Genomic DNA, 26,396 nt, shown 5'->3' on the forward strand with positions numbered 1-26,396 from the left:
TCCACAGTGAAGGGGGAACAAGCCTCCTGTTAGCGCTTAATAAGGACTTAGCCGAGCTTGTCATGTCCTCACCACCTTTCCTGCTCACCTCAGCACTTCATCTGTTAAACCATGCTCAGGACTTTGCCTGGCTTGGCCCCAGTTTGCCCTTCATCCTCAGGCCCTGTCTTTTCTCCCCAATTCTCACATGACGTCACTCAAGTTTACTTCCTTCTGCAGATAAAAAAGTCAAAGTAAATAAATAACTGCAGAGGTGGTCATCACTTTCTCCCCTTACCCACAGAGTGTAACGGACAGACAGACGCCAGCAAGGGACAGGTTGTTGAAAATTAGCCACGGCTAGACACCTTTAAGCATGTCTCCTACTTTGTATTTTAAATACAGCGTTTATTGCATTTGGACTTATCCCCTTTGGACAAGAATGGGGCCTTGTATGGTGTCCCTGAAGGTCAAAACAACCCCTCAAAAAACATAGCATTAATCTCCAAACAGCTTGAACATTTGACAAAACAATATTTGAGTACAGGGCGCTGGTAGCCTAGCGGTTTGTACTGAGGCTTAGACGGCCCGGGTTCAGATCTGACCTGTGGCTCCTTTGCATGTCGTTTTCACCCAGATTTCCAACTCTATCCACTCTCCTATATCTAAAAAGAAAGGCATAAAATCCCCAAAATAAACCTTTAAGATTTCAGAAATCACAACATTTCAAAAGCTGCACTCTATGATGTTTTTTTGTTTTTTTTTTACCTAAATTCAGACCGCTGTAGCCTTTAAAAACATTACAGAAAACATTAATTGTGTCCCTCTTAATAAGATGGATCCTCAATGGAAAAGGTTCACACACACAGCATCTTTAAATCTGACATTCAAGCCCACTGAAAGCTTCATTTATTTGATATTTCATTATTCAAACTGCTTGCCTCACACCAGTGAGAAAAATAATCACCCCAACAAGGTTTATCTGGTTGAATTACTTTATCTGGGTGGTACAGTAGCATTGTGTTTTTATGAAAAGATTCATAACTCATACTTGGAAGGAGATTTGATTACGTTTAGAGAAAAAAAAAAACCCGGCAAATCACATCTCACATCGTCCTCCACAGCAGGGTGCAGCAATGAATTGATGAAAGAACAACATGACACAGAAATAAACCTTCAGTGAAGATGACTCATTTTCAAATGATTCACAAATGTAACTCCTTATTGAAGTCATTATTCATCGTGAGAACATGATGTGGTGACGTTGATTTCAAACACCTCGAGACACATGAATATGAATGTTATCGGCCGACAGTCTAGGCCCGGTGTACCTCGCCTGTCGCCCAATGACAGCTGGGATCGGCTCCACCTGTGAACCTGAATGGGGAAAAAGCATTATAGATAATGGATGGACGTATATAGACTGTGTGTGCGGATCTATGAAATAAAGTGTGGTTGAGAACTTTATTTTAACAGATGATGAGAAGAGGTGAGGCTGAATGCTGATGATTGTTTATCTAGAAGAATTAGAAAAATGGAAATGGGTTGTTAATGACTATTATTAATCTCACGCACATGTCAGCGATTACAAAATGTTTTATAATGACACCGAGGAAACAGATTCGCTCTGCCTCATGCTCGGCATAAATCTCAATGCACCTGCTGTGAAAGTAGTGAAGCGCAAGTCTCGTTTTGTTCTGTTGTCGCATATGTCTGCTCATTTTCTCTCTCTGTGTGTCTCTTCTTCAGGTCTGGGCCTGGATCAGTTCGCTGTGAAGCGCTATGACGGCAAGGTAAGAAGTGGGCGGAGGGGATAGTTAGAGATCTTTAAAGGTCATCAGCAGGAAGGTTAGGTCTTAAACATTTCCTCCCTGGTTCATTAATACACTTTAAACGTGGTCTCATGAATTGCTGTAAACTAAATGAGTATTGTCATTGTATTGAACTTCTCCAGAAAGCAGTGTTCTCTGTTTTTTTTTAATTATTGTGGGAACAATGTGCTGCACAGAAACAAAGACAACAAAGATAACAAAGGCAGCAATGACAAAGAGGAGAGAAAAAAGAGAAGGCTAAACAAACACAAACAAACACAAAATGAGAAGATAAATATAGTTTAAATATTGAGTGAGCAACAGGAGTATTCAATTGGGAAAAATAAGCAGAAAAAAGAAACTACAGGTGTATTAATGAATTGGGAAAAGTACAAGACAGGAACATGAGATTGTTTGTCATTAAAAAGAGTTGACTCATGTGCATCCACTGTGAATATTTAAAAAGTGTTGTTTTTAATTGTAATCATGTTGTTTTTCTCTAACCATGCTGTGTTTTCTACGTTAATATCTGAGCTTGAACTCCTGCTTTGTCGTCTGTTTTCAATCCTCCTGCAGCTCTGATTATAATCCAATCAACAAGCCTAACACAAGCCTAAAACAACTGACTTTAATATCCCGCTCATTAGATAAAGAAGAGCAGAATAAAAAGGTGTCTAAAGGGGTGATCAAAAATGATGGGTTTCAACATTCACAAGGTCTACTAACAGACGGCATCTAAAGCCGTTTTCACATTATGCACTCCTGAAAATATCTGGATAATTTCAGGAGGACTGCGCCGGATATTCTCCTGACCTGGCTGTTGACATAATGCTCCTCACAGCGGGAGACTATCGGCCCCAAAGCAGTGGCAGAAAATGTGCAAATTTAGGAAAACCTCCCTAAAGAGGTCCTATCTGACAGCACTCATTTTCGTTGCCCTGCAGAACGTTTGTTGGAGGGCCCCCCCAATTGATTTTTGCCTATGGCCCCAACAAACTCTAGAATTGCCATTGAGAATATAAACGTCACTCCCCCGCTCCCATTGGCTCGAGGTGCATTCTCCGGAGAATATCCTGGAGCATTCTCACATCAGCTCACTCAGACTCGCTGCGGGAAAAATACTAGAGATCTGTCAGGAGAAACTCTGGGTGAAGTCTGAGCGAAAAATCTGGCTTTTTGCGTTCACACATGCAGCTCCTCCTGGAAAGGTCCTTCTGCAAGTGTGAAAGCCTTTTATCTTTAATCTGTCGTTAGTCAAGCCATTGAGTTTCACAGAGCAGCTCCACATCAACCTGCCTGCTGACTAATGACATATATAAAGACAATGTGACTACTGAGTGACTCTGAAAGGAGATGGTCTCCGTGCTAAACCTTCCCCTCTTCCCAGTCAGGACAATAGGAGCCATCACTATAAATCACCACCATCATTATTCTCATTTATGCTTTCCTTGATATTGATTTGTAACCATTACTGCCCTAATGCTGATCCCAGGGAGCGTCCCTCACACCCAGCAGCCGACCAGCCTCGTTCATTTAGCATTAGCTAATGATCAGTTAGGTGGTGATTGTAGATTCTAACCTCATTATAAAAACCATCAGGCCCCTCGGCTCTGCACGCCGTCTCAGATTGACCACCGCAAGGCTGTGAAGATACAGAGGGAGCTCTCTGTCACAACTTTTCATTTTTAGTTCCTTCTGCAACAGAATAAGAATACTTTATAAATCCCAGGGGAGGGGTTTGGTTCTTACAGGAGTTATATATGTTTGTTTATATAGCACATTTCAGCAATAAGGAAATTTCAAAGTGCTTCACAAAACACACCAAAAGCATAAAAGTAAAGAGAAGAGAAACATTAAAAGAGGATATTTTAAAATTAAAGCATTGAGATATGAGGAAGAAATATGCAAATATGTCGATTATATGTCTAATAAGATATATAACAGTATGTACAATACTTGAGTTTGAATATGTGTATCCAAAATATGAATATGTGTGCAGCAAATGCTGAAAAAAACCAAAAGTGGTGAAGTTTTCAATGGACCTAAAAGGCTCTCCAGCTGATTATTACCTTCGTTTTAGGGTTTACAAAGTGCTTCCACACGTGCAGAAGCAAACATACCAACAACACATAGGAACCCAAAAAACAACAAAAAACAAAGCAACCCACGGATGAGACACCCAACCAACAAACACACCCTAACACTAAAATAATCCAATCAACATCCCGACCAACATCAGATCCCCAACATCACAAGAACTCAGACAACATAATATCTCATTTTAACCCAGGCATGGGTGGGTGAAAACGTCTTTATTCCAGGAACTCTCACATGTTTAAATGCAGAAAATCCAAACATAGTAAATGTAGAACACAAAAGTGAAAGGCTCATAAACAGCAGGACTCCTACTTTCAAGGGACTGACATGGAATACGATGAAATAAGAGTCAAGAATAACAAATCTAAAACATTCAAACACATGTTTACATTTTAAAATGTAAAGAAACTCTCCTGCTTTCAGTTCTGCACTTGAATCAGAATCAGGTTTAATGCCCAGGATTACACATAAACACACAAACATAGGAAAGGTAGAATATAAAAGTAAAAAGCTCAAAAACAGCAGGAATTAAAGAATAAATATATAAAACAGTCAAACACATAATACGAACAATAGATGAACAATGACAGAATTGACAGCCAATTCTTCCTGGAAAAATCAGAAGTCTTCAACTCTGAAGAAAATGTTCTATGGGCATGGCGGGAAGAATGGAAAAGTCGACTGTTTGCATTCACACATGCCGCTCGTCCTGTGTGTGAAGCACCCCATGATAGGGAAGTCCTACCCTTAGTTTATAAAGTCCCAGGGATTTCATTAAAGCCTCCGTCCCTGCGGTGAAAATGCTCCGAGCACCACCAAAAAATCCCAGGTCCTCTAGGGTAAAAATCAGCTTAAGCCTTTTGTTATCTGAAAGGGGTTGTCAGAAGTTTGATTCCTCCCTATTTCAAAAAAGAAACCAAAGAGCTTGGGCTATACATTTATCAACGCTAGTTGGCCTGAAATCGAAGTGAAGCACTCTTCTTTTAGAGCTCTTGTCTGCTTATGTAAATATCAGCCATATCTCCAGGCCTCGTGTTTTCTTTATTTGTTTATCAGAGTGGACATGTGGTTTCTATGATACTGCATGAGATTCTCCTGCTATGGCCCAAGCAGCCCCGAGAGTTCTCCCTCCCTCTCTGGCTCTGCAGGAAACACGTGCTTTCTCCTCATTCAGTTAATTGTCCCCCCCCCCCACCTCACAGCTATTTGAAAGAATAAACCATTACTGGTTCCTTCCAAGAAGCCATGAAATCGTGTTCACATGAAACTTCTGACATCGTAGATTTAGACTGAGATGAAATAGACACGGCGAGAGTAGTGGCGCTCTTACTGTAGTGTGTAAATCATGAAGTTGATGGAGGGTGTGTTGAAGTACAATGGGAGGGGTTAGAGCTGGGGGTTGGGTAGCAAACTGCCATGAAGGTCATCGGCAGAGGGGTGTACAGTATTGTGTGAGAGGAACACGAGAGCTCTTTACAAAGCGCTCTGTGTCACACTTCACCTGGTTTTATTTAGAAATAGCAAACCCCCCGCCGAGAGATTTGTCACATACATACTGTTTGGAAGTGAAGAGGCTAAAAGTGTGTACATGTTTGAAACCTCTCACTACACCCCCCTGCCCCCTGCCAACCCTCCTGCTCAGATTAATTTGTTCCAGGCTCTTGTGTACAGTATGCAAACATCACATGCCCTTTATGGTTGTTAAACAACTGCTGTTCATATTGACTCACCCTGTTTGATTCATTCTTACTTTCTTGTCCAGAAAAACAACGTTATTATAATCCTATTGAACAAAAACAAACAAGGTGAACAAACCAAGTCACTCTTTAAGATCATGAAAATGCTAAAACATACAGGTTAAGTTAAAAAAAAAAAAAATAATAAATGAATAGCAAATTGCACGCAGCGGCACAATCTGCCTTCTTCACAGGGCATATACAGGTGTGTTAAATACAAGTGGTCACATGACCAACCATCACTACATGGATTACTCCGGGTCACATTTACAAATACAGAGCATATAAATGCATATATCACTTTACACACAACAAGTAGAAGACAATGGTCCCCAAATGGCTTTGCAGCATAAATACAGACAGTAAAAAAAACTTTATTTATAAAGCACTTTACACACGACAACGTTGATTCAAAGCGCTTTACAGCACAACACGAAGACAGAGGGAAAACAAATCAAATACATACAAAAAACGTTGACATTATATGTATTTTTTATGCAACAATAACAGCAGTACTAGTAACAGCAGTAACAACTTTTGTGTGCTCGATGACAGCCCAATTACAGCAATTAAAGCAACAGCATCAATCAAATGGGGGGGGGAAAACGAGTTGAGAGCACGTCAAGGGAGGGCTTACAACCTCCTACAAAATGTGATAAGGACAAAAAGTAAAGGAAAAAAGAAACCGTTCATTAAAAACCACAACACCTAAAGCACCAAATGTCATATAACAGAACAACTACAGAAATGAACTGAAGTCAGTCTCATCATATAAACCTGGAAAAACCGTGGCCTTCATGGGATATATACCGTTTATTTATTTTTTTAAATAAACAACCACCTGTACATGGACGCGGTATAAATATGACATTTAAAATGAAGACACAAAACTGTACATGGTCATTATTATGTTCTGTCTCCCTGACAAAACAAAGGACACAATGAGGAGACAAGACTTACGAAAATAGGGACCCCACACAAGATTTTTAAAAAGTATCCCGTCACAAGCTTTATTTTAAACATGAATCCAAAATTTGCTAAATGTGAAAGTCAGCTAATGAGACCAAAGGGGAGAAATGAACAAAAGACAGAAAGATACAAAAAAGGCAGTCGCTCCCAGCACCTCCCCCTAAACGTAAGAGGAAACAAACTATCCTAAGAAAAACACAAGACCGATAACTGGACGACCGGATGTCTCTGGCCCAAACTAAAAAAAACAAAACCCAGCAATCTAAAAGATGCTTTCGGGGAGAGACGAAAACAAAAGCACTCCTCACCATGCTGCCTAGCAGTGTGTGTGTGTGTGTGTGTGTGTGTGTGTGTGTGCGCGTGTGTGTGTGTGTGTGCCAAACTCTCTCTCCTCTCTCTGCTCCTCTTAATCCCCTTCCTCCTCCCTGGGAGCAAATAGCACTCAGGTGAGCAGCAGGTAGAGGAAGGAGGACGAGCAGAGACCAGAGAGAGAGAGAGAGCATGGCAACAACATGCAGTGAAGAGCAACCCGATTTCATTTAAACAAATGGTAGATAGAGTACAAGGAATTTATAACTAACCTGATACTTTGAGACCCTCCCCTACACCTTAGCCTGCACCTTTATGAATCCATATGAATGCATCATGATTACACCAAAGATTCAAAGGGTAGGAGACTTGACAGTATCAGAGTAGTTTGATCAGTTCTGCATCAGGAAATGCAGAAAGTCATCCGGGGCGGAGGGTCGCCAGAGATATACAGACTCTATGCCCTATGATTGGTGTAACATGTTGTTAGTTTCAGATCAGACGTCTTTTATTTCCAGGCAGCTGCTCACCTTCAACTGGGATTTCTTGTTTCAACGCGCCTCTCTCTCTCTCTCTCTCTCTGCCTTTCCTTCATCTCTGTGTTTTCTCCTGATCATGTGGGCGTGCTTTTTAAACTGTGATCTCATGTTGATGTGACCTGACGTTGTTAACTGTTGATTACTCTCCTGTGCTTTTATCAGCCGTCCTCTCTCGCCCACATAATGAGTAACCCCCTTCATTTTTTCTCTCTCCTCCCTTTCTTTGTGAATAAACCATCATCCTCAACGACCCCATCTGGGAAATAAAAAAAACATCCCTAATTTTTCTCTGTCTCCTCCCCCCAATCATCCCATCTACTGATCCCCATTCTCCACCCACACACTCCCCCGACCCCTCCTCCTCTCCTCTCCTGTCTCCCTCCCTCCTTCCTCATCTCCTTCCCATTCTGCCCCTCCCTCTCTGCAGGACTTCTGGCAGGTATGGGGTGTGTGCCGAGCAGCATGTGTGCACCTGAATGAAAAAAAAATGCACTAAGTAGTCACTACCTGCGCCTCTTCTTCCCATTTATTCTTCTTCCTTTTTCTTATTTTTTTTTCTATCTCTCTACACTCTCTCCCTCCTCTGTATTAATATGGAGGGCTAAGCTTTTATCTGCTCTTAGTACAGGGGAACAGCTTAATAAATATCTTTACCGTCTTAAAGACATCTCAGCTTCAGCAAGTGTGCAACCAGAGTCACTGCCTCAGTTTAGTTTACGACCTCTGGGCAAAGGACAACTTCCAAACTGTGCATTAAAATGTAGATTTTCTAACAGGAGACCAGTATTCTGGTGATCCAAAAGCTGATTTCACATGCATCCTGCAGAGTTCTGTAAGTGTTGTACACAACCTGAAAGGTCGATGAAGGAAGTAAAATAAGGAACCACCACTATTTCACATTATTTTCTCATACAGTAGAGCAGATTATATCATGGTCACAGAAGTTACTGGTCTCTGAAAGGCTGTTTTGACACATCACATAAGTACATTAAAGTGCAGATAACCTGAGGGCCTGTGTCCATGTAGAGTTTCCAACTATCAGAAAAGTGATGTCTGAGGTTGAGCACAAACCGGCGGTAGTCTCGTCCTATTCTTCTTATGGATGACTTTAATAAAGTCTTCACTGTCGCTGCCTGGTCAGAAAGCAATAAAAGAAGAAGCAATGTGGGTGCATGAAGAATTCTGCTGGACACAACAATCATAACATATCTCCCCACCGGTCCCAGAGCCAATCTGACCCCCTGTCTTTTTCCATTCTGATATTTTCTGTCTGACATACAGCTCGAATCCAGTGACTGTATATAAAGATGGACGACACTTCTCTACCACTCTCTTAAAAAAAAAAAAGTAAAGCCAAAACACCACCAATGTGGCGGCTGATATCTTGCACATTTTGAGCCAGAGATGGTCAGAAGGGGAGGTGCAGTAATGGCTTGCTACCCTTTCCGTTGACCAAAACACTAATTTAACCTACCGAGAAAATGGCGCCGTCTTAGGCTTAGCACAGTCAGCGACAGATTCTTATATCAGTTGTAGATTTTGCTAGACCCCCTTTTTTTAATAAATCAAATTACTGATTAAACCCAAACTGTTTAAAAAAAAACTTAGACATAAATCAGCACAATGAGAAAAAACTATAATGACAGAAACATTGATTTTATAGTTTGACCCATGCCCCCCATCAGTTAACATGGAGAAGGCAGGGTCATTCAGGAGGGAACAAAACATGGCGAGCTGTCATGTCGTCCATCTTCTTAGACAGCCACAGCCAGGGAAAGCTTCCACTCCATATTCTTGGGTTCCCCCCGGGGTGACAAGTCCCCTGTCCATATGATTTGACGGCCGAAACAAGAGGCATGATGAAGACGATGCCAGAACCTTTTTAAAGAAGTCTCAACTAGAAGGGCTTGACATGGCCGCCGGAAGATGCTTAGATGTGGCCTCCAGAGGCTTCTGCACAGGCCATGAGGCAGACGAAAGACACACTGGCTATGTGGACCCAAGCCCTAAGAGTACTTTAATATACTTTTATTGCCAAACATTTTTAAATTAAGTCTAAAGCTGGAGGAATACAGTAATCGTCATTGCCTGTGCGTAGCCATGATATTTGTGATATATCATTTTAGAAATAACAAATTAGGTTGAGGAGACACCGCTGTGTTGACACCGTGGTGTTCTTTACCTCTGCCTTATCTGCTGATGTCACACAGCAGGTCATTTAATAACATTAAATCTCTTACATAAACGTTTAGCTTCATTGTAGCATGTCTTTGCTCCTAAATATTTCCCCACGGGGGGCGTTGCAGAAACTTATTTGCGATTCAAAAAGTTCTGATTGAACACATTAAGTACTCACAGTGAGTTCAGATAAATGAGCCCTGACCTCTAAGTTTTCTCTACTAAATGATTTGGCCTTTAAGCAGGTTCTGAATGTCTCTGTCTGTCAAGATGATGTGACGATAAGCCGAGCGTGGCAAAGGGCAGGTTACAACCTGTACACCTGATAATGATGGGAGTGACAGAAACCCGAGTAGGCACACACACACCCCATTGTGTGTGTGTGTGCAAGTATCAAACAGGCAAACTCACACTGTGTATTGTTATTGGACGTTGTGTTAAGAGACCTCCCAGGTGCCCTTTGTATATAGCTTTTGGAGACAGCTGTGGGCTATGCTTGCCCTGCTGAATTATTGAAGGGGAGGACTTTGCCTCTACAGGGGTTATTAAACACTGCAGCGCTACTACATAATTTACTCACCAGTCAGCGCCCCAAAGTGAAGTTCACATACATTTACAGTCACATTTTATAGGACTGGCAAATCTTGCAAAAGCTGAGATGCAAAGAGCAGCTACATTAAGACATTTATAAGAACGCCAAATCATAGCCAGGCTGTTCCCCTGCACTCCCTCTGTTCTGCTATTTTTTTTTAAAACATCTACTCTCTTCCTCCTGTCATCTCTTCCAAGAAATGTCAGCTCTAGCTTTCCACATGCTTTGGCACTCTAGCCTATTTCTCCCAGCATGCCTTTGCTCTATTGCCTGTGTCTCAAAAGAGAAAGTAGCTGGTGGTGGCGCCCCCTCTCTGCGCATGGTGGCAACACAGGGTGGTTTTGGACCTATGGAAATGGCTCTTACTAGCTAACGTCGAGGCTGTGTTGATGTGCTTGATATTTTAACCTGCACAATTCCATCCTCTGGATTGTCTGCATGATTTCTGTACAGCATGGTTGAGAGACACTAAAGGCAGGACTTTAACATTTTTAAATGTATCCAAAACTGTTCCTACATGCTGTGGCTCACTCTGTGTGGAAAGCCACAGCGTCTGAAACGTGACCTGCTGCGGCTGAGAGTGGACACCTGTCACTCTGAGGGAGTGCAGAGGGGGGCTGCTCCATGGAAAACAGAGCCTCTTGTCACACCAACTTGTTGTCATGTTCCCTCTTTCTGATTTACAGGAAGCTCCCAGAGGGCCGCTGTTCGGACTCTCGACTCTATCTCTTTATTTATCTCACTGTCTGCACATTTTCACATGCCTTCTTTTCTGCAACACACTCTTCATTTCGTCTCTTTCTTCAACTCTTTTTTCCCTCCTAATCTGTAGTAATCGAGGTTGGCTTGTCTGTACACCTGGTCGTCTAATTCCAGTCCCTCCCTCCTCTCGTAAGACAGCTGCTATTCCTCAGCGGCCCAAATTTGTTTATTAAGCGTTCCACATCAGGGTCCATTATTCTGATTTTGCTCCCACAATAATTATGAGTTATTAACAGTACACCTGCTCTGCTGTTACCCCTGAGAGTTGAGGTGGTGAAGCTAATACATTACTGTTCTCAGCGCCCACACACCCACCCGCCCGCCCTCAGACTGTAGCGCTTTGCCCTGGAGGTATCTATATGGGTAAGAAGAAAATGTCAGTCTTGACCACTCTGACGGTGAGTGATGGATTTTGTTCGAGCAGAGCCTTGCATAAGTATTCACCCTACATGTTGCCATGGTTATCTGCAAATTAAAAAAGATTTTATCGAGCTTGTATGTCATGGACCAACGCAAATGACATCATTATTTTAAAGTGGTAGGTGGTGTTACTCAGAAAAATGTAAAGGTTTTAAGTGGTTTTCTGTAAATCCACAGTCAAGATAAGTATCAAGCATTTGTCTTCAGGTAAATAGTAGGGATGTTCCTAGCAACTTATTTCCCTTTCAATTAAAACACAAGTTCAGACTAGTCTTGCATTTAGAAAACTCTCAACAGTCAAATTCGACCACAACGCTAAACATGAGATCACATTTTATTACGATGTTATAGACATAAAAACCGCCAGACCACACTGCTCCTATGAGAGGCCATCTATGCTGAACATAAAGGGAGTAGAGCTTAATGGCAGTTAACCAGAGTTACAGCCCCGACTAGTGGCAGCCGGCTGCATCACAGCTTAGACACAACATTTGGCCGGCATTGTGGGCCTGAATTAATAAAAACATTAATAATGAGTTAAACGCACAGTATGTAAAATCCACCACCAATTTGGCTCTCAATCAAAACAATAACAAAAGATGATGTCTAGTGGGGAATCATGGGAGTTCTCTCTTCTACTCCGTCCCTCCCCCAAAACGAACGGGCGAAACCGACCTGAGAAAGACAATAAGTTTACAGACGATGTTTCCAAGTATAAGTTACATGACGTTTTTATCACAGCAGCACATACAGCGACAGTACGGCAGCTTTCAGCAGCAGCTCCCTCTTCCTTACTTTAATGTAACATCCGGTGTTTCCATGGCAACGATAAAAATGTATATATTATAAAATTACGGATTTCTCTGACATTGATAACTGTTGGAAATATTTTAGGTAATGTAAGCACGCAACAAAAAATGATGTATAACTGAGATTTAGTCAATTTCTAATTAATTTAGATGAATTGAATGTAAACATTGTCATACAATTCACATACTATACCTTTAAGTCAACTTGTAATTGTGGTGCTGACTAGCGAGAGTTTGAGTCAGCTAATCGCACATACTGTATGCTTAGTTCTCAAACACGGTGAGTAAGGGGAAAGGTCAAAGTAGGTCGAATACTTATGCATGGCGATGTATGATTTTAAAGGTGTTGAAGTCGGTGCGTTGAGTGTAGAAAGCATTTTCTGTTCTTTGAGCTCTTTCGTTGCATCTTTGAAAGTGTCTTTGAAAGGTATTCACACCTACATTTTTTCTGAGAGCTTCCCGTCACTCCAGGCTCCGACCTGGCTTGACTTCACCCCCCAAAGCAGGTCATTATCAATTCCCATTTCCCTGCAACTTGCGTCTTCTTTGTACCTGCCGTAGTGACGGTAACCCCAGGGCTACTACATCTCACAGAGCGGCATGAAGGAACTGATCCATTTTTAATGCATATGTTTGGACCCCCCCCCTCCTGCACTGTCCGTCTGTCGCACTATACAAGTCTCTCTTTATGGTGTAATAGGGCTCCGAGGTCTGCTGAGACTCACCTGAACAAAAGATGAGACATGGCTCAAGGACAGACATCACTCAAACACACATCAATATACAGCCGGAGAGCGGGGGCACATTTCCTCTCTTTGCAGCAGAGCTTTTCATCTTCTGCAGCACATCCTGAATTCATGTCTTGGTTGTGATGCTCAGAGGAGAATACACCAGCTAACGGAGAGTTGTGACATGATCTGATAAAAAAAAAAAAAGCCATTGTGGGTTACAGTCTGATAATTTATACTTATATAAAGCTTTAATACAAGCGATATATCTTAAATTCAGTTGTTTGATTATCTGCATGGTGTTATCGTGGTGTCTGCAGCTGCAGTGCTGGACCGGCTCACAGATCTAATCAGTGACAAAGCACTGCAGTCCGTACAGTGGTGTCAGGGATGGCCAAGTCTGTGCTGCATTCAGCTCCTAGGCCAAGTGTATGGACACACAAAGTGCTGATAGAGCAGTGTGAACAACAAGAGGGCGGCTTGAAGAAAACGGATGGATGGCTCACGAGCTTCACCTCATGAAACCCCCCTTCTTTGCTGTGGTTGGTTGGTACTTATTGAAAACAGTTTGCCTTCAGGACTTCTGTCCATAAAGCTTTTTTGCTTTTGTCGAAACCAAAATCTGTTTCTGAACAAACTGCAACACACTCTGTAAGGTTTGGAAAATAATCACGTTTTGGGTTAGTTAGTAAGTCCTGTAATTAGTCGACAAAACCGTTAAGGCCCTGACACACCAAGCAGACTGCGACGACACCTTTGTCTTGGCCAAAAAAGTTGCACGGGAACACACCGCAAAAGCTATAGCCAACAGCCGACTACCACTTACATTCTGCACATGCATGAACGGAAATAACTCTTCATGCCAGCAGGTGGCAGTAGTCTGTAATCGTTTCGACATGTCAAATCGGCTGAAAAAAGGCTGACGGGTAGCGACCCAGAGCGGCGATCACTCATCGACAATCCAAATGGACCGACCGCCTACGCATTCATCAACATTTCTAGTCGGCACCAGCATAATTAGTCAGTAAAGCAATCTATTATTTTTTTATATGTTAGCCTCAAATGCGATAACATGTTATACTTAAACTGCAACGCAGCGTCCTGCCACTAGATGGGGCTGTAGCTCCTTTCAATGGGTCTACTCTGTGCGCTCTACTACCGTGACGCAAAAAAGCACAATGAACAGATATCATCCTGTTGGAGCGGCGCAGACCAACATCAATTTGATCTAGAAAATGTAGGTAAAAATGTTTGCAGGCTGTGTCAGGTTAAACCTGCATATTGACCAGAGCATGGAGTGTTTTCCTACCTTTAGAGTAGGTGATTCTGAATTTAAATGTCCTTCTTACCAACTAGGAAGTTGGTTGGAAATTAAAATCCTTAATTGCTGGCCTAGCCAATCACAGCACCATAGGATGAGATAAGAAGAAGGTCTTGTACTGAACAAATTCCCAACGTCCATGCCAGAAGTCTGCAGGGTAATGTGTTGAAATATGGTCATCACGGTCGCTTCAGCAGCTGCTGGTTTTCTTAAATTAAGACATTACAATTCTGGAGGTCAGAATTAAACGTGTGCTTTATCAGCGTGTGCTTTATCAGCGCAGCTATGACTTAATAGACTGAATAACTAAAATTTAGGAAAGCTAATTGATTAAAGCTGAAAGAAAGGTATATTTCTGCAAGCAAATAATTCCCTGGTCTGGGTTTTTAAATCATTTGCTTAAACGCTCAGGACATTTTCATGTCGTCCAAGTTCTTTATAAATAATGTGACTTTTCCCTGGGTTTCTTAGAAAGTGTTTCTTTGCCACTCATGTGAATAAAGGAGAAGGATAATTTGCCTTTTTGCATGAAAGCCTCTGGCCTGGCCTCACTTCTGTAAGCCTAGTTTGTGCAAAGATTGGGCTACTTGAAATGTGTCCAGGGCAGCTATCAGGGTTTCTTTCTAGCCTGATGCACTCGGGAGATTAGCCCCAACTGAACCCTTAACCCCAACTGTGTGTGTGTGTGTGTGTAAGACAGCAGTGCAATTGTCTGCCAGCGCCGTCCTGCCAGCAGCTCTGTCAGCGCTGCATTTCTGCCTCAGCTCACCGGCTAGTTGGTCCGCTCGGTCTGTCATCTGGACAGGGATAGTGGAATTGGCCGTAGCGTAGCTGACACTCAGAGACGCATGTGAACATGTGAGCAGGCTCAGGGCAGAGATCAAGAAAGAAACGTTGTTCAGACACACGGACGGCTGCTGAGTTGACACTGATCAACAGACGTGCACGCTGACACACGAGGCTCTAGCTCTTAATTAACTCGAGTGCTGCAGCAATTAAGATTACAGGCGTTTAAAGATCAGCGCTGAGGGAGAAGTTTACTAAGAGTGTTCAAAACCAACTTCAGTGTAGTTCAGATCCTTTCTGTTACTCCAGCAGCGTGTTTTATTAGCAAAGCATCCTCAAGTTGATGATTCAAACTGCAGTAATACTTAACCGAGAAGACACGGAGAAAATGGCCGCCAAGGGAAATATGGTAGCTAATAGGGATCTCTGACAGGTAAAGGTTTTACATCTCAATTATATGCATAAGTTTGAATCCACCTTGGACTTTGTTGTGGCCGGGGAATGAGGGGAGTAGGATGGAGAGAAAATATATAGAAAAACTAAATTCAGGGTTGGCTTTACTTAATTTTCCACAAAACTCAAAACTAATTTATTTATCAAACCAAAGAGAAGCAGATCCTCTGTCTAAAAAACACTATTAACTGTAATTACAAACAACAAAGGAGCACCGAAGTAGAGAAAAGACAACCCTCTTTCAGAGACAGAGAAAGAGACGCACTAGAGCACCTCGACGTCAGATAAACACAGACAGACGGCCCAATTGTACCGTCTGCCTCCTCTCTCCTGCTGCGTACACTCTGGCCTTGATTGGTAAAGTGGATCCAGGTGAGCTCAATCACCTGGCACCGAGCGTGAGAGCAGCACCTAAAAGGGATTGGAGGTATAATAATACAAAATGAAAACTCCACTTTGGTACGTAACAGATTTCCCCACTCTTCATAGTGATGTTCCTCTATGGAATTTAACCTCATGACATATGGAAACACTCAAGGCGGATTTAAACTTATGCATGGGACTCGCTGCTGTCGGGTGGCTTATTTCTGAATCTGGAGCATTAAATAGTGCACTCAGTCAGTCAGTGGGAAGATGTGGCATTCAATGGTGACAGAAAGATGGAGGATGAAGGAGAGGACGGGATGTAATCTCTCAACGCAGAGCCACCAAATCCACATAAGATGCCACATTGGAACCAACAGTGGAGGTTGATATACACACTGCTGGGAAACCTGTGTCTGCTTGAAAGAGGACACAGTGTTACAGCATGCATTTGTTGCAGAGATGTTCTGTATGATAGCTTATTGTGTTTGTGAGAGCGAGCAAGAGTGTGAAATGCATATTGTCGACTTCACAGCGAAACATTTATCTTCTCCTTTGAATTGGGCTTCAGAGTAGACTCAAAGCTTTGTTGTTTTAGATGTTATCGGTTTGTGTGCTCATACAAACTCTTCTTCTGAAAATGCTCTCTGCTTCCTCTTTTCCGCCATCACAATCAGACGTCTTGCCTTGAATGTCACCGTGGTGGATCTGCGTGGGTGTTTTCGACCTTGACTCAGGCCACTGGAAAAAAAAAAAAGTGACTTATTACGCTTAATGTGCTCAGGGCCTCCGCTCTGATCATTATAATGAGGCCCAGTGTGGTTACGTCTCTCGTGTATGTAGTTGTGTGTCTGTCAGCGTGGGCAGGAGTCTTTGCTTGACCGTTGTGTTGCACACTTTGTGAGTCCGTTCTGTTTTGTGGACTGGCCTTAGGACTCTGGTTCACCTTGGGCCCTGAGAGGTTTTTATGTGTGTCATATTCCAGGACCAATACCAACCACCTAAACTCTCTACAACTCTCTTACTTTCTTCTTTCGACACTCCTTCTTCTTGTCAAGTATTCTTTCACACTTCTACACATGCAAACACCTGAAACTCTTACGGCATCAAGAGTCGCATTTTGCTCTCTCTTTCCGTTTCTCTCAACCTGGTTGGGATGCTCTAAAAATAACTGTTTCCTCTCTCACCTCCCCCTCTCTCTCCCACTCCCTTCTCCCCTCATACCGATGATGTAGATAATCATTATTAATAAATGTTACAGTAGAAACCACTACTTCCTGTATTTAAAAGTCAAGTCAAGAGTCAAGATGGACTCCATTTGGAGATAGTTTTCTATATTATCAGCTTTTATACAGTTTGTATAATCATGAGGAGGGAGTCGGTCCTTGGGGGGGATAAGAATGTAAAATCATTTTGTCATGTTATGCTGTTCTGTTTAGGGGGATGCCACCAAGTTTTAGAGTCAGATATGTTTCTGTAAATGAGTCTGTGTTCCTTTCAAATTAAAAAAAAAACAGGACTAGCTTTTATTTGGAGGAAAAGATCCCAGACAGGCTGTTTTGGGAACCGCCTACTTTACTAGTAGTATGTACTGATTTGACCAAAATGCAGATCCTCAGTTTGCCAAAAATACCCAGATGTTGTACTGATTCTGGATAAAATCTACAGTATGCATCAGAACCAGTCTTTAGGCAAAGCGTCTGGTCAGAGATCGAGATGATGGACAGCGACGGACATCCTGACGGGGAGAAATAATCACAAAGATACCATCAATTATCTTCTTTGATTCTTAAAATCAAGAAAATCTAAATTAATCTCTTGTGGTTGGAGGTGGAAGCTACACTGTAGAGGTCTTTGATGTCAGCTGAGCTGTTTTTTTATGAACTCATTCCATGATTAGCCGGGCCTGGCTTACTGCAAAAATAACCACTGACTGGCAGTCAGACTACATATGTAGTATGCTGTACATACTGCGTACTATTGAACATAGGCGGTTTCAAAAACAGCCATGTGTGTTTTAGAATGGGATGAAGCCTATTGGTTGCAAAGTGCTGCAAATTTTCTTCTTTATTTAACCAGGAAAAGTCTCATCAAGATTAAGAATCTCTTTAACAAGAGCTTCCTGGCCAAGACAACACAATTTACTGGCTTTCAGACATGAAACACTTAACACCAATAAAGGAATCACAAAATATAAGAAATGTTCATCAAAATGTGTCATAAAACATCAACAACAAGACGATCAAAAAGGGGGCAATAAGAGTCAGTTAAAACATCTACAGCCAGATATGCCCGCCTCCAGATCATTAAAGGCTTAATATGTGATTTTTCACACTTAATGTAGCAGAAATCCTGCAAGTATGTCCTCTGAAAATAACTCTGAGTCATGACTGTCTACAATGGGTGTAACACCCGAGTCCCACTGTCTGTGATGTTTTCAGAGTTTTCAGAGTCCTATCTTCACTTTGTTTACATCGGCAGGACAGCCGGCTGACTCCTCCCCTCACGTATAAAAGTTTAATTGAGGGACTAGAGAAAAGAAGAATAACATACTGTACTCACTGCTTAACTGTGTTTCTAGATCACGCTCATTTCAGGTAAATTTACATGCAGTGTGAAGATACCAGCATAATAAAGATCGCTAGCATTAGCATGCTAACACAACAATGCAGCGAGAGTTGTTTTGGTTTCATGCTGGTGCTCAAGGGCGACATCTGCTGGATCAAAAAATCACATATAAAGCCTTTAAGAAGTCTTTTTAAAAACATTTAAGGAAAGCTCCTGAAGATTTAGAGTCTTTTACAGCTGATTCCAATTTTATTTTTAATAGCCAGTAGGGGGCGATTCAGCTGGTTGCAATAATTAGAATGAATGTATAGAGATGCAACATTTGACCATTTGAGTTTGAACTCTTTAATCCAGAATGTTGTTCACTTTGAAAATGACGGCCCCGTTCAGAGTGAAACAGCTGATTTAGCAACAATACCTTTCCTCCATGTTGTATAGACATGGTCACTTTAGGTACCATACCATCAAGAAGGAGATGGCAAAGGTGCTAAACTATAGGCTTAAACAGTAGTGACATCACATTGTCTTCATCGTTCTATGCAGTCTTTTGGAAATATGTAAAAAGGAGACAAACGGTAGGTCTAATAACATTTTTAACTTGTGCTAAAGATGCATCATTTTCTATTGTAGAGAAAGACAAAGCCATTCTTGATTATTATTAGCAGGCAGCGCTCATGCATGCAAATGCTAATTACAGACTGCAGAGACGGCAGGACATATTTGAATTCTTAGCTTGAGTGGAATCCCCCAATTATCTTGTTTTGAGCAAGATGTATTTTTGTGTGTGTGTGTGTGTGTGTGTGTGTGTGTGTGACACTATGAATGCACATGCTTGTTTTTTTGTTGTTGTTCAAGGCCCTGCTAAAGACAGCAGAGGCCCCGCTGTTCTCTAACAGTTATTTCTCCTCCTTCCTCCTCTGAATTGGACCTCTTACAGACGGAGGTAACTCCACACGGGCTCAGCGTGGCCCTGTCCCTCCACCCTCCCCCCTCCCTCCCTGCTAAGGCATGCTCTGTCTCTCTCTGTCTACTATGTTTGGTGGACAATGTTTTTTCAAGTCCTTATATCTGAGTGTGTAGTGTGCATGTGATGTAGTTTCTGTTGTCATGCAATGCTGTAAGTATAAACATGCTAACTGGAAAATGTAAGTTTACTCTGTGAGTGTGTGTGTGTGAAAGAGAGCTACTATAACTTTGTTTTTATTGATTGATGCGATCGAGTTGTGTTACAGATATGGTTAAAGAATAGTGTGTGTTTGTGCTTCAGTCTCTCGTGATGTTTCCCCTCTCTGTGTACATTTTTTCGCCGTGAGTACAACCTGTGGTTGATGATGTCCTCGTACTTAAAACTGACCGCAGACTAATTGTTTGTCACTTCCACTCTCACCTGCCTGTACGGCTTCATGTGTATGCATTGTGAGCATTTGCATGATTTTAAAAACGTCGTATCCATCGCCATCCTTATGACCCCGATCGTGTGTGTGTGTGTGTGTGTGTGTGTGTGTGTGTGTGTGTGTGTGTGTGTGTGTGTGTGTGTGTGTGTGTGTGTGTGTGTGTGTGTGTGTGTGTGTGTGTGTGTGTGTGTGTGTGTGTGTGTGTGTGTGTGTGTGTGTGTGTGTGTGTGTGTGTGTGTGTGTGTGTGTGTGTGTGTGTGTGTGTGTGTGTGTGTGTGTGTGTGTGTGTGTGTGTGTGTGTGTGTGTGTGTCTTCTTACACACACGAAGCCAACACTGGGATGGCTGTGACAGCTATCAGTGCTTGAGCTGAGTTCTAATACTTCTTCTTTGTTTTTCTGTCCCGGCCCGGATGAGAAGAAGATCGCCCAGGAGAGGGAGAAGTTTGCAGACGAGGACAGTATCTTTTTCACTCTGGGGGAATGTGGCCTTATCTCCTTCTCCGACTACATCTTCCTCACCACCGTGCTGTCCAGTAAGTGAAGCACTGAACTCCACGGAGGAGCCATTCTAACCCACGGCTTTTATGTTCTGAGACTAATCAAACCCAAAGACTTTACAAAAATAAAGGATGTCACCGAACCCCTAACCCTAACCCACCTCAAAGATCAGCTGATGCCATGTTGGTATTTAGGAGCCAGAAGGGTAGGCTTATTTATTAGTTTAGTTGACCATCAGGTTTCCCGCAGAGATTCTTTTTGTGTTGGATGGATGCTTACCAGAGTTGTTCATTCACTACACTAAAGCTTGCCAACCTATCTGCAGGGAAGAACCAAAAGAGCTCAACCTTGTGGTTCTGGAAGTAAAAATCCCATTCATTAATCTTTTGCAGATTTGCTTATTAGCGATGGTATACGATCCTACAGAAGACCTGGTTTTAAGAAAAACATGATTTAATCTTAATCTGGGGGAAAAGAACTACACTACCCACAACCCCAGAAAGTCACAGCTACGATTGGTGGGGACCACTGTTCCCACACAGCCTAGCACCTAGCAGTTAGCAGCTGCCATGTGTCACTGTAATTATACATAACTTTAAGCCTTTATATCATTAAACAAACAAGTTCATAATCATTCAGCTCCTGAACAGTTGTGACTAATATAAATCTATGAAAGTATTAAAATGTAGAGCTTTTAACCGGGTTGTAAACACCTTAATTTCTACTGTAAAGTTGGACATTTTAATACAGCACTTTATGGCCCATGACTCACTTTTGGTTCCTGCCTCTAGTGGCCACCCAAAGAACTGCACCTTTCTGCACACTGACATGTCACTCCCAGACGTTTCCACTCGATCAGACCTCTGATCTCTTTATGTCCTCTGCTTTCTTACTGCATCATTGAAGACAGGAAGTAAAGACATGAGAGGTGTTCTAGTGCATCATTATTTGCCCGCTTACGAGGCTGGCTGCCTCATTTATGATCTGCACTTCTGTCAAAGTTAATAATGTGTGCCTGCTGAGCTAAATGCCTCGGAGCTGTTGTTGTTTTTTTTCACAAAATCAGTTTGTTTAAGACGGAGCTAGAATTTGTTGTGGACGCAGAATGAGTCAATTTTCACATCATTTCCTCATTCTGGACGTGTCAGAGAGTTCGAGGTAATGAAAACGAAGCCCGGAATCAGATCTCTAGTTGACTTTTATCCCCAGCTTAGCCCGACCATTTATTATAATCCATTCATATGGTGAAGTCTGCGGGGACGTTTTCAAGGACAAGTCTTTTTGAAGCAGACGGGGCATGATGCCTTATGGTTGGATTCAATCCTTTTAACAACCAAAAAAGACAAAGGAGGACGTATTCCCCTCACGGGCTTCATGGTGGTACATAAATATTTACTGCTTTCATACCGCCTGAATCTTTTGCCTGATCTCATTAATATTTGATATCTCCCCTGAACGAGTGGGTTTGTACATATAAATGGATGTTTTTAGTATTTAGAGATGATTTAGTGTGTAAATATTGTTTCTCTTTTGGCCCTGTGTTTCATCACATGACAGAACGAGCCTCCGCTCAAGAGTTGGGCAGACAGTGTAGAACCCAAAAGCATCTAAATTGCACAACAGGCGGGAAAAGATCAAAGCTGAGTTGTTGATGTGAATCGACCGAGTGTGACGCTCTTAAGCTGTCGCCTGTCGATCCAGTGACATGTTGTTGCTGTTTTAATTCCATATGTGTTGTATTGATTTCTGATTTTTTGTGTTTTTTGTGTCCTGTGGTGTCCAGCTCCTCAGAGGAACTTTGAGATCGCCTTCAAGATGTTCGATCTGAACGGCGACGGAGAGGTGGATCTGGAGGAGTTTGATCAGGTTAGACTGAAAAAAAAACCAGCAGCCACATAATAACTCCACACACACACACACACACACACACACACACAATGTAAACATATTAAAGGACACACAAGGTTGGAAACAGCCGGCCCTCGTGTGTTTTGGACTGTTGCTTTAATATCTACAGTATAGCTCCTGATTGCATTACAATATCCACTAACACTCTCTGACAGGCAATAAAGCCAAGACCCGGCATCGCCGTGCACCACTGTGACATTTTGTCAGAGGGAGAAAATAAGCGCCGTGCTCTGCAATCTGTGATATTTCAGCAGGGTTTAGATAGTTGCGTCCAATTTGCGTTGGATGGATGCAATGTGGACAGCGAGCGTCCAATGCTGCACGATGCAACGCGGTACCTATCTCTATCTCTCTCTCTATCTCACTGTTAGAGATAGACAAAGAGCAAGAGTTAACTTACATTGTCGGATTCAAAGTTTATTATCAGAGTTCTGACTCATTTCTAACAAGAATGTGCTTTCTTCATTGTGGGCAGATTCCAATTATTATGAGACTATTTCAATCAGGAGAGACTTTCTTAAGAATGGAGAATTATTTATTTAACAATATAGGAAATAAATGTGGGGGGGGATTAGACTCCATCATGACGACTTCATGTACTCAGGGGTGATGAGGCCGACAGCAGGATAGGATCCCCCCCCCCCCCCCCCCCTGTGGAGTCTAGACTCTGGTGGACGTGGTGATGGAGGAATTCAATTCAATTCAATTCATTTTTGTATAGCGTCAACTCATAACAAGTGTTATCTCAAGACACTTTACAAAAAGCAGGTAAAATACCTTACTCTTTGTCTGTTAACATTACAAAAGAGCAGGTAAAAGACCTTACTTATTGCTATGTTACAAAGACCTGGCCTATCCATCATGAGCACTTTAGTGAAGCAGAAAAAGTTACAGTGGTAAGAAATAACTACCTTATTAAAAGGCAGAAATCTTCGGGGGGGATTGTGAGGGAAGTACCCATAGTTCATAGCATTGTGACGTGAAACATATGATTTCCCGGGGAAGCCCACAACAATTGAAAGGTAAACAAACGCCATAAAACGGAAAAAAGGTAGAGATGGTAAAAAAAAAAACGGAAGGTGAAACCACGCTCTATTTACAGTCTAGTAAAAAAGGTTATTTGGAAACTACAGCTAATTCAGAACTCCTTTGCAAGTCTATAAACAAAAACAGAGAGCCCATTAGTCCTGTCATATTTATATAAGATAAGATAAACCTGTATTTAAATAAGCTTTTGCCACATGAAATCATGTAGTCATGGTTACACAGAACTTACAAAGTCCTGTCTCATTTGTATTTAACCGTTGGAGCCCTCGTAGCCTCATGCACTCAATCACTTTCCAGGTGACGTCAATAAGGGCAGTAAGGACTGAGGGTTTAGGGAGGACATCGAGATTCAGCCTTAAAGAGTAAACAGCCCAAGTCAGGTGATCAGCAGAGCAGGGAGACAGAGGAAGTGGAACAAATGTGTGAGAGAACATAACAAGTCTTCCTTCTTGATCTTACGCTGAGCTCCATTAGTCACTTTATATAAATCAAAAAGGAGATAGCCATCACTGCTTGTTTAATCCACTCGTTCCCCTCCACATCCTCAGGTCCAGAGCATCATTCGCTCTCAGACCAGTATGGGGATGAGACACCGCGACCGCTCCACCACAGGAAACACCCTGAAGACGGCCGGCTGCAGCTCGGCTCTCACCACCTACTTCTTCGGAGAGGACCTGAAGGGGAAACTCACCATCGGCAGCTTCCTGGAGTTTCAGAGGAAACTGCAGCACGATGTGCTCAAACTCGAGGTAATGAGAGAGGGAAGGAAGAAAAATGGAGAAATGGTGTTGTGTAGTGAGAATATTCAGGTTCACTGTGTTATTGTGTGCATGCTTGGCTGTAATCTTTCAGTCCGCTTTGAACACATTCAGGGACTACATCAAAACAGCTTCTCATTATTTTTTAAAAGATTATTTTTTAGGGGCTTTCTGCCTCTATTTGATAAGACAGTTTTGATAGATAGAATAAGAAACAGGAGAGAGAGTGGGGAAGGACATGCAGGAAAGGAGCCACAGGTAGGACTCGAGCTTGGGCCACCACCAAACCACTAGACCATCTGCGCCCTAGTTTCCTAATCTTTTAAAACATCAATGCATATGAACTAGGGGTGACCCCGGCTGAGTATTTACAGTCGAATCAGACTGGTCAGATTTGACCTATAGTCGACTGATCTTCAAATGTCTTCCTTTTTTTGCACTCATTGTTCCACTTCCTCAGAAACAACAATTTCAACAACAAGTCTTTTGATCTACCATTTTAAGATTAAATGAACTCTCCCCGTCGTAATATTTCAAAAGAAAGGTTCCTGCTGCATCGACAAAGGTCCATATCCAGTGAGAGATTTAATCCAAACACATGAATCCACTAAGCGATTCACATTTACCACAGTTGTTCCCGATTACCCCCAATGTATTTTCTACTGAATATTTTCCACTGCGCTCCAAAAAATCCGAAATGGCGGCTGCACTCTGACCTTTTGATTGACACCTCATTTGGCACATGACAACCTTCCATTAGCTGTTTCCAGCCTTTAACAGCCAATGAGAGCCTGACTTGAAAGTAGATGCCATGCCCCTGTTTTGATGATTAAAAGTACTTTTAGAGCTATATTAAAAGTCTTAATAAGTTTATATTTACACCCAGATAGGCTGTGATTTATTTGGAGGAAACAGACAGATCTATGGAAATTAGACATTAAGTAGTGCACCCCCATAAAGCTGGAATGGACTGATCCAACTGTAAGCAGTCGAATTAGGCTTGAACAAATTTGGGATCACCCATAATATGAACACAACATTTTTTGTTTTCATATTATGGGTGATCCTGTATTTGTGTATCGTCCATTAGTGTTTCTGCGGTCTCTGGCTGTTGGCAGGAAAACAGTCTGTGTCACGAGCAACAACGCTTCGATATAATCTGCATATAAAGGCGGCTAGCTGTCAGGTTAAAGACGTCTTCGCTCAACCTCGACTCAATTCCTGCATCTCAAATTAGACTGTACACAAAGACAGGCTCACAGATCAGGAAGTCTTGGCCTGGAGATCCTTTGTTGCGTATTTGAATAACTGCTGGCCGCATCAGAAACAAATGCACATTGTTCCCAGAGGCCGTATCCTCATCAGGTGTGAGACCAAATGTTTTCCCCAAGATTGACAGCTTCATAGCTCAGAGGAAGGACTGTCACTTCCTGCTACATTTTTGTCCAATAAACCAAAATATGTTCCAGAGTCGGGGGACAAGGCGAGGAGGAAGTGACAGGTGAGTGTTAGAAAGGAAAGGACGAGGCAGAGGGTGATAAAAAGCCCCTCAGTGTGCTCATCTGTCAGCTCTGTTCAGTGTCATTCTCTCAAAAGCTGTGACTGTTGAGCATTAAAGCAACTTCTTCGTCTCCTCAGAGTGAAACTGCACATGCTCCGCTGCCTCCACTGTAACAGCAGCTGATCACTGTCGTCGTCCATGTTGTTTTTCTAATCTATTAAATGTAGCGTAATGTGCCCCCCCTCATGAGACGCTCCAAGAATAGCACTCAGGTTGGAGCGCTGTCTGACAGGTTTTAATGATGCGACGCTGCTCAGAGAGGGAAATCAAACCAGGACAGATAAGGTCCACGCTAACGTATGATTCAATCAGGTTCTCGACGTCTCACTCGCAGCATTTGCCCTCACTTCTCTCTCCGTGTTTGATGAGGCTGCAGCTCACCCCGGGCCGTGTTTCACAAGCTGTTTTTCACAGGGTGTGAAACTCATTTTTCTTGTTCCCCCTTTGTTTCTTGTTTATGCAACTCTTGTAGTTTCTCCTTTTTTGGACGTATTCCCAAGTAAACTGTTTCTGAGCAGAATATTTCAAGTTTAAAACCTGGTGAGTGCTTGCTGTGCAGTTTTTCTATCGTACCAACATGCTGTCCAAGAAGCTCACATCATTTGAAATAAATTAGACATCAGTATCTTTTTAAAGACACAGAGCAGGATTAGAGAGTAAGCCGGGTCTGATGAGCCTGAAGTGGCTGGCTCTCTTTTTACCTGACTGGTTGACTGTCGTTTTCACCTGGGGATGTTCTAAGTTGCCTATGACCTCTTTTACCTCAGCCTTAAGAGTATATTTATGTAACTTCCTGTCTGAAAAGCCAC

General features: G+C 42.3%; 1 protein-coding gene across 1 annotated transcript in view; it reads left to right on the forward strand.

The window, feature by feature from the left end:
- Window positions 1–26,396, forward strand: part of micu1 (mitochondrial calcium uptake 1) — a 51,035-nt gene that overhangs the window by 12,664 nt on the left and 11,975 nt on the right. The window contains exons 5-8 of the mRNA XM_065959489.1: window positions 1,729–1,772; window positions 20,234–20,348; window positions 22,097–22,179; window positions 23,817–24,017. Of these exons, the coding sequence (XP_065815561.1) occupies window positions 1,729–1,772; window positions 20,234–20,348; window positions 22,097–22,179; window positions 23,817–24,017 (443 nt within the window). The remainder of the gene's footprint in view (window positions 1–1,728; window positions 1,773–20,233; window positions 20,349–22,096; window positions 22,180–23,816; window positions 24,018–26,396) is intronic.

The sequence above is a fragment of the Labrus bergylta genome, chromosome 10 (genome assembly GCF_963930695.1).
Source record: "Labrus bergylta chromosome 10, fLabBer1.1, whole genome shotgun sequence".
Lineage (NCBI taxonomy): Eukaryota > Metazoa > Chordata > Actinopteri > Labriformes > Labridae > Labrus > Labrus bergylta.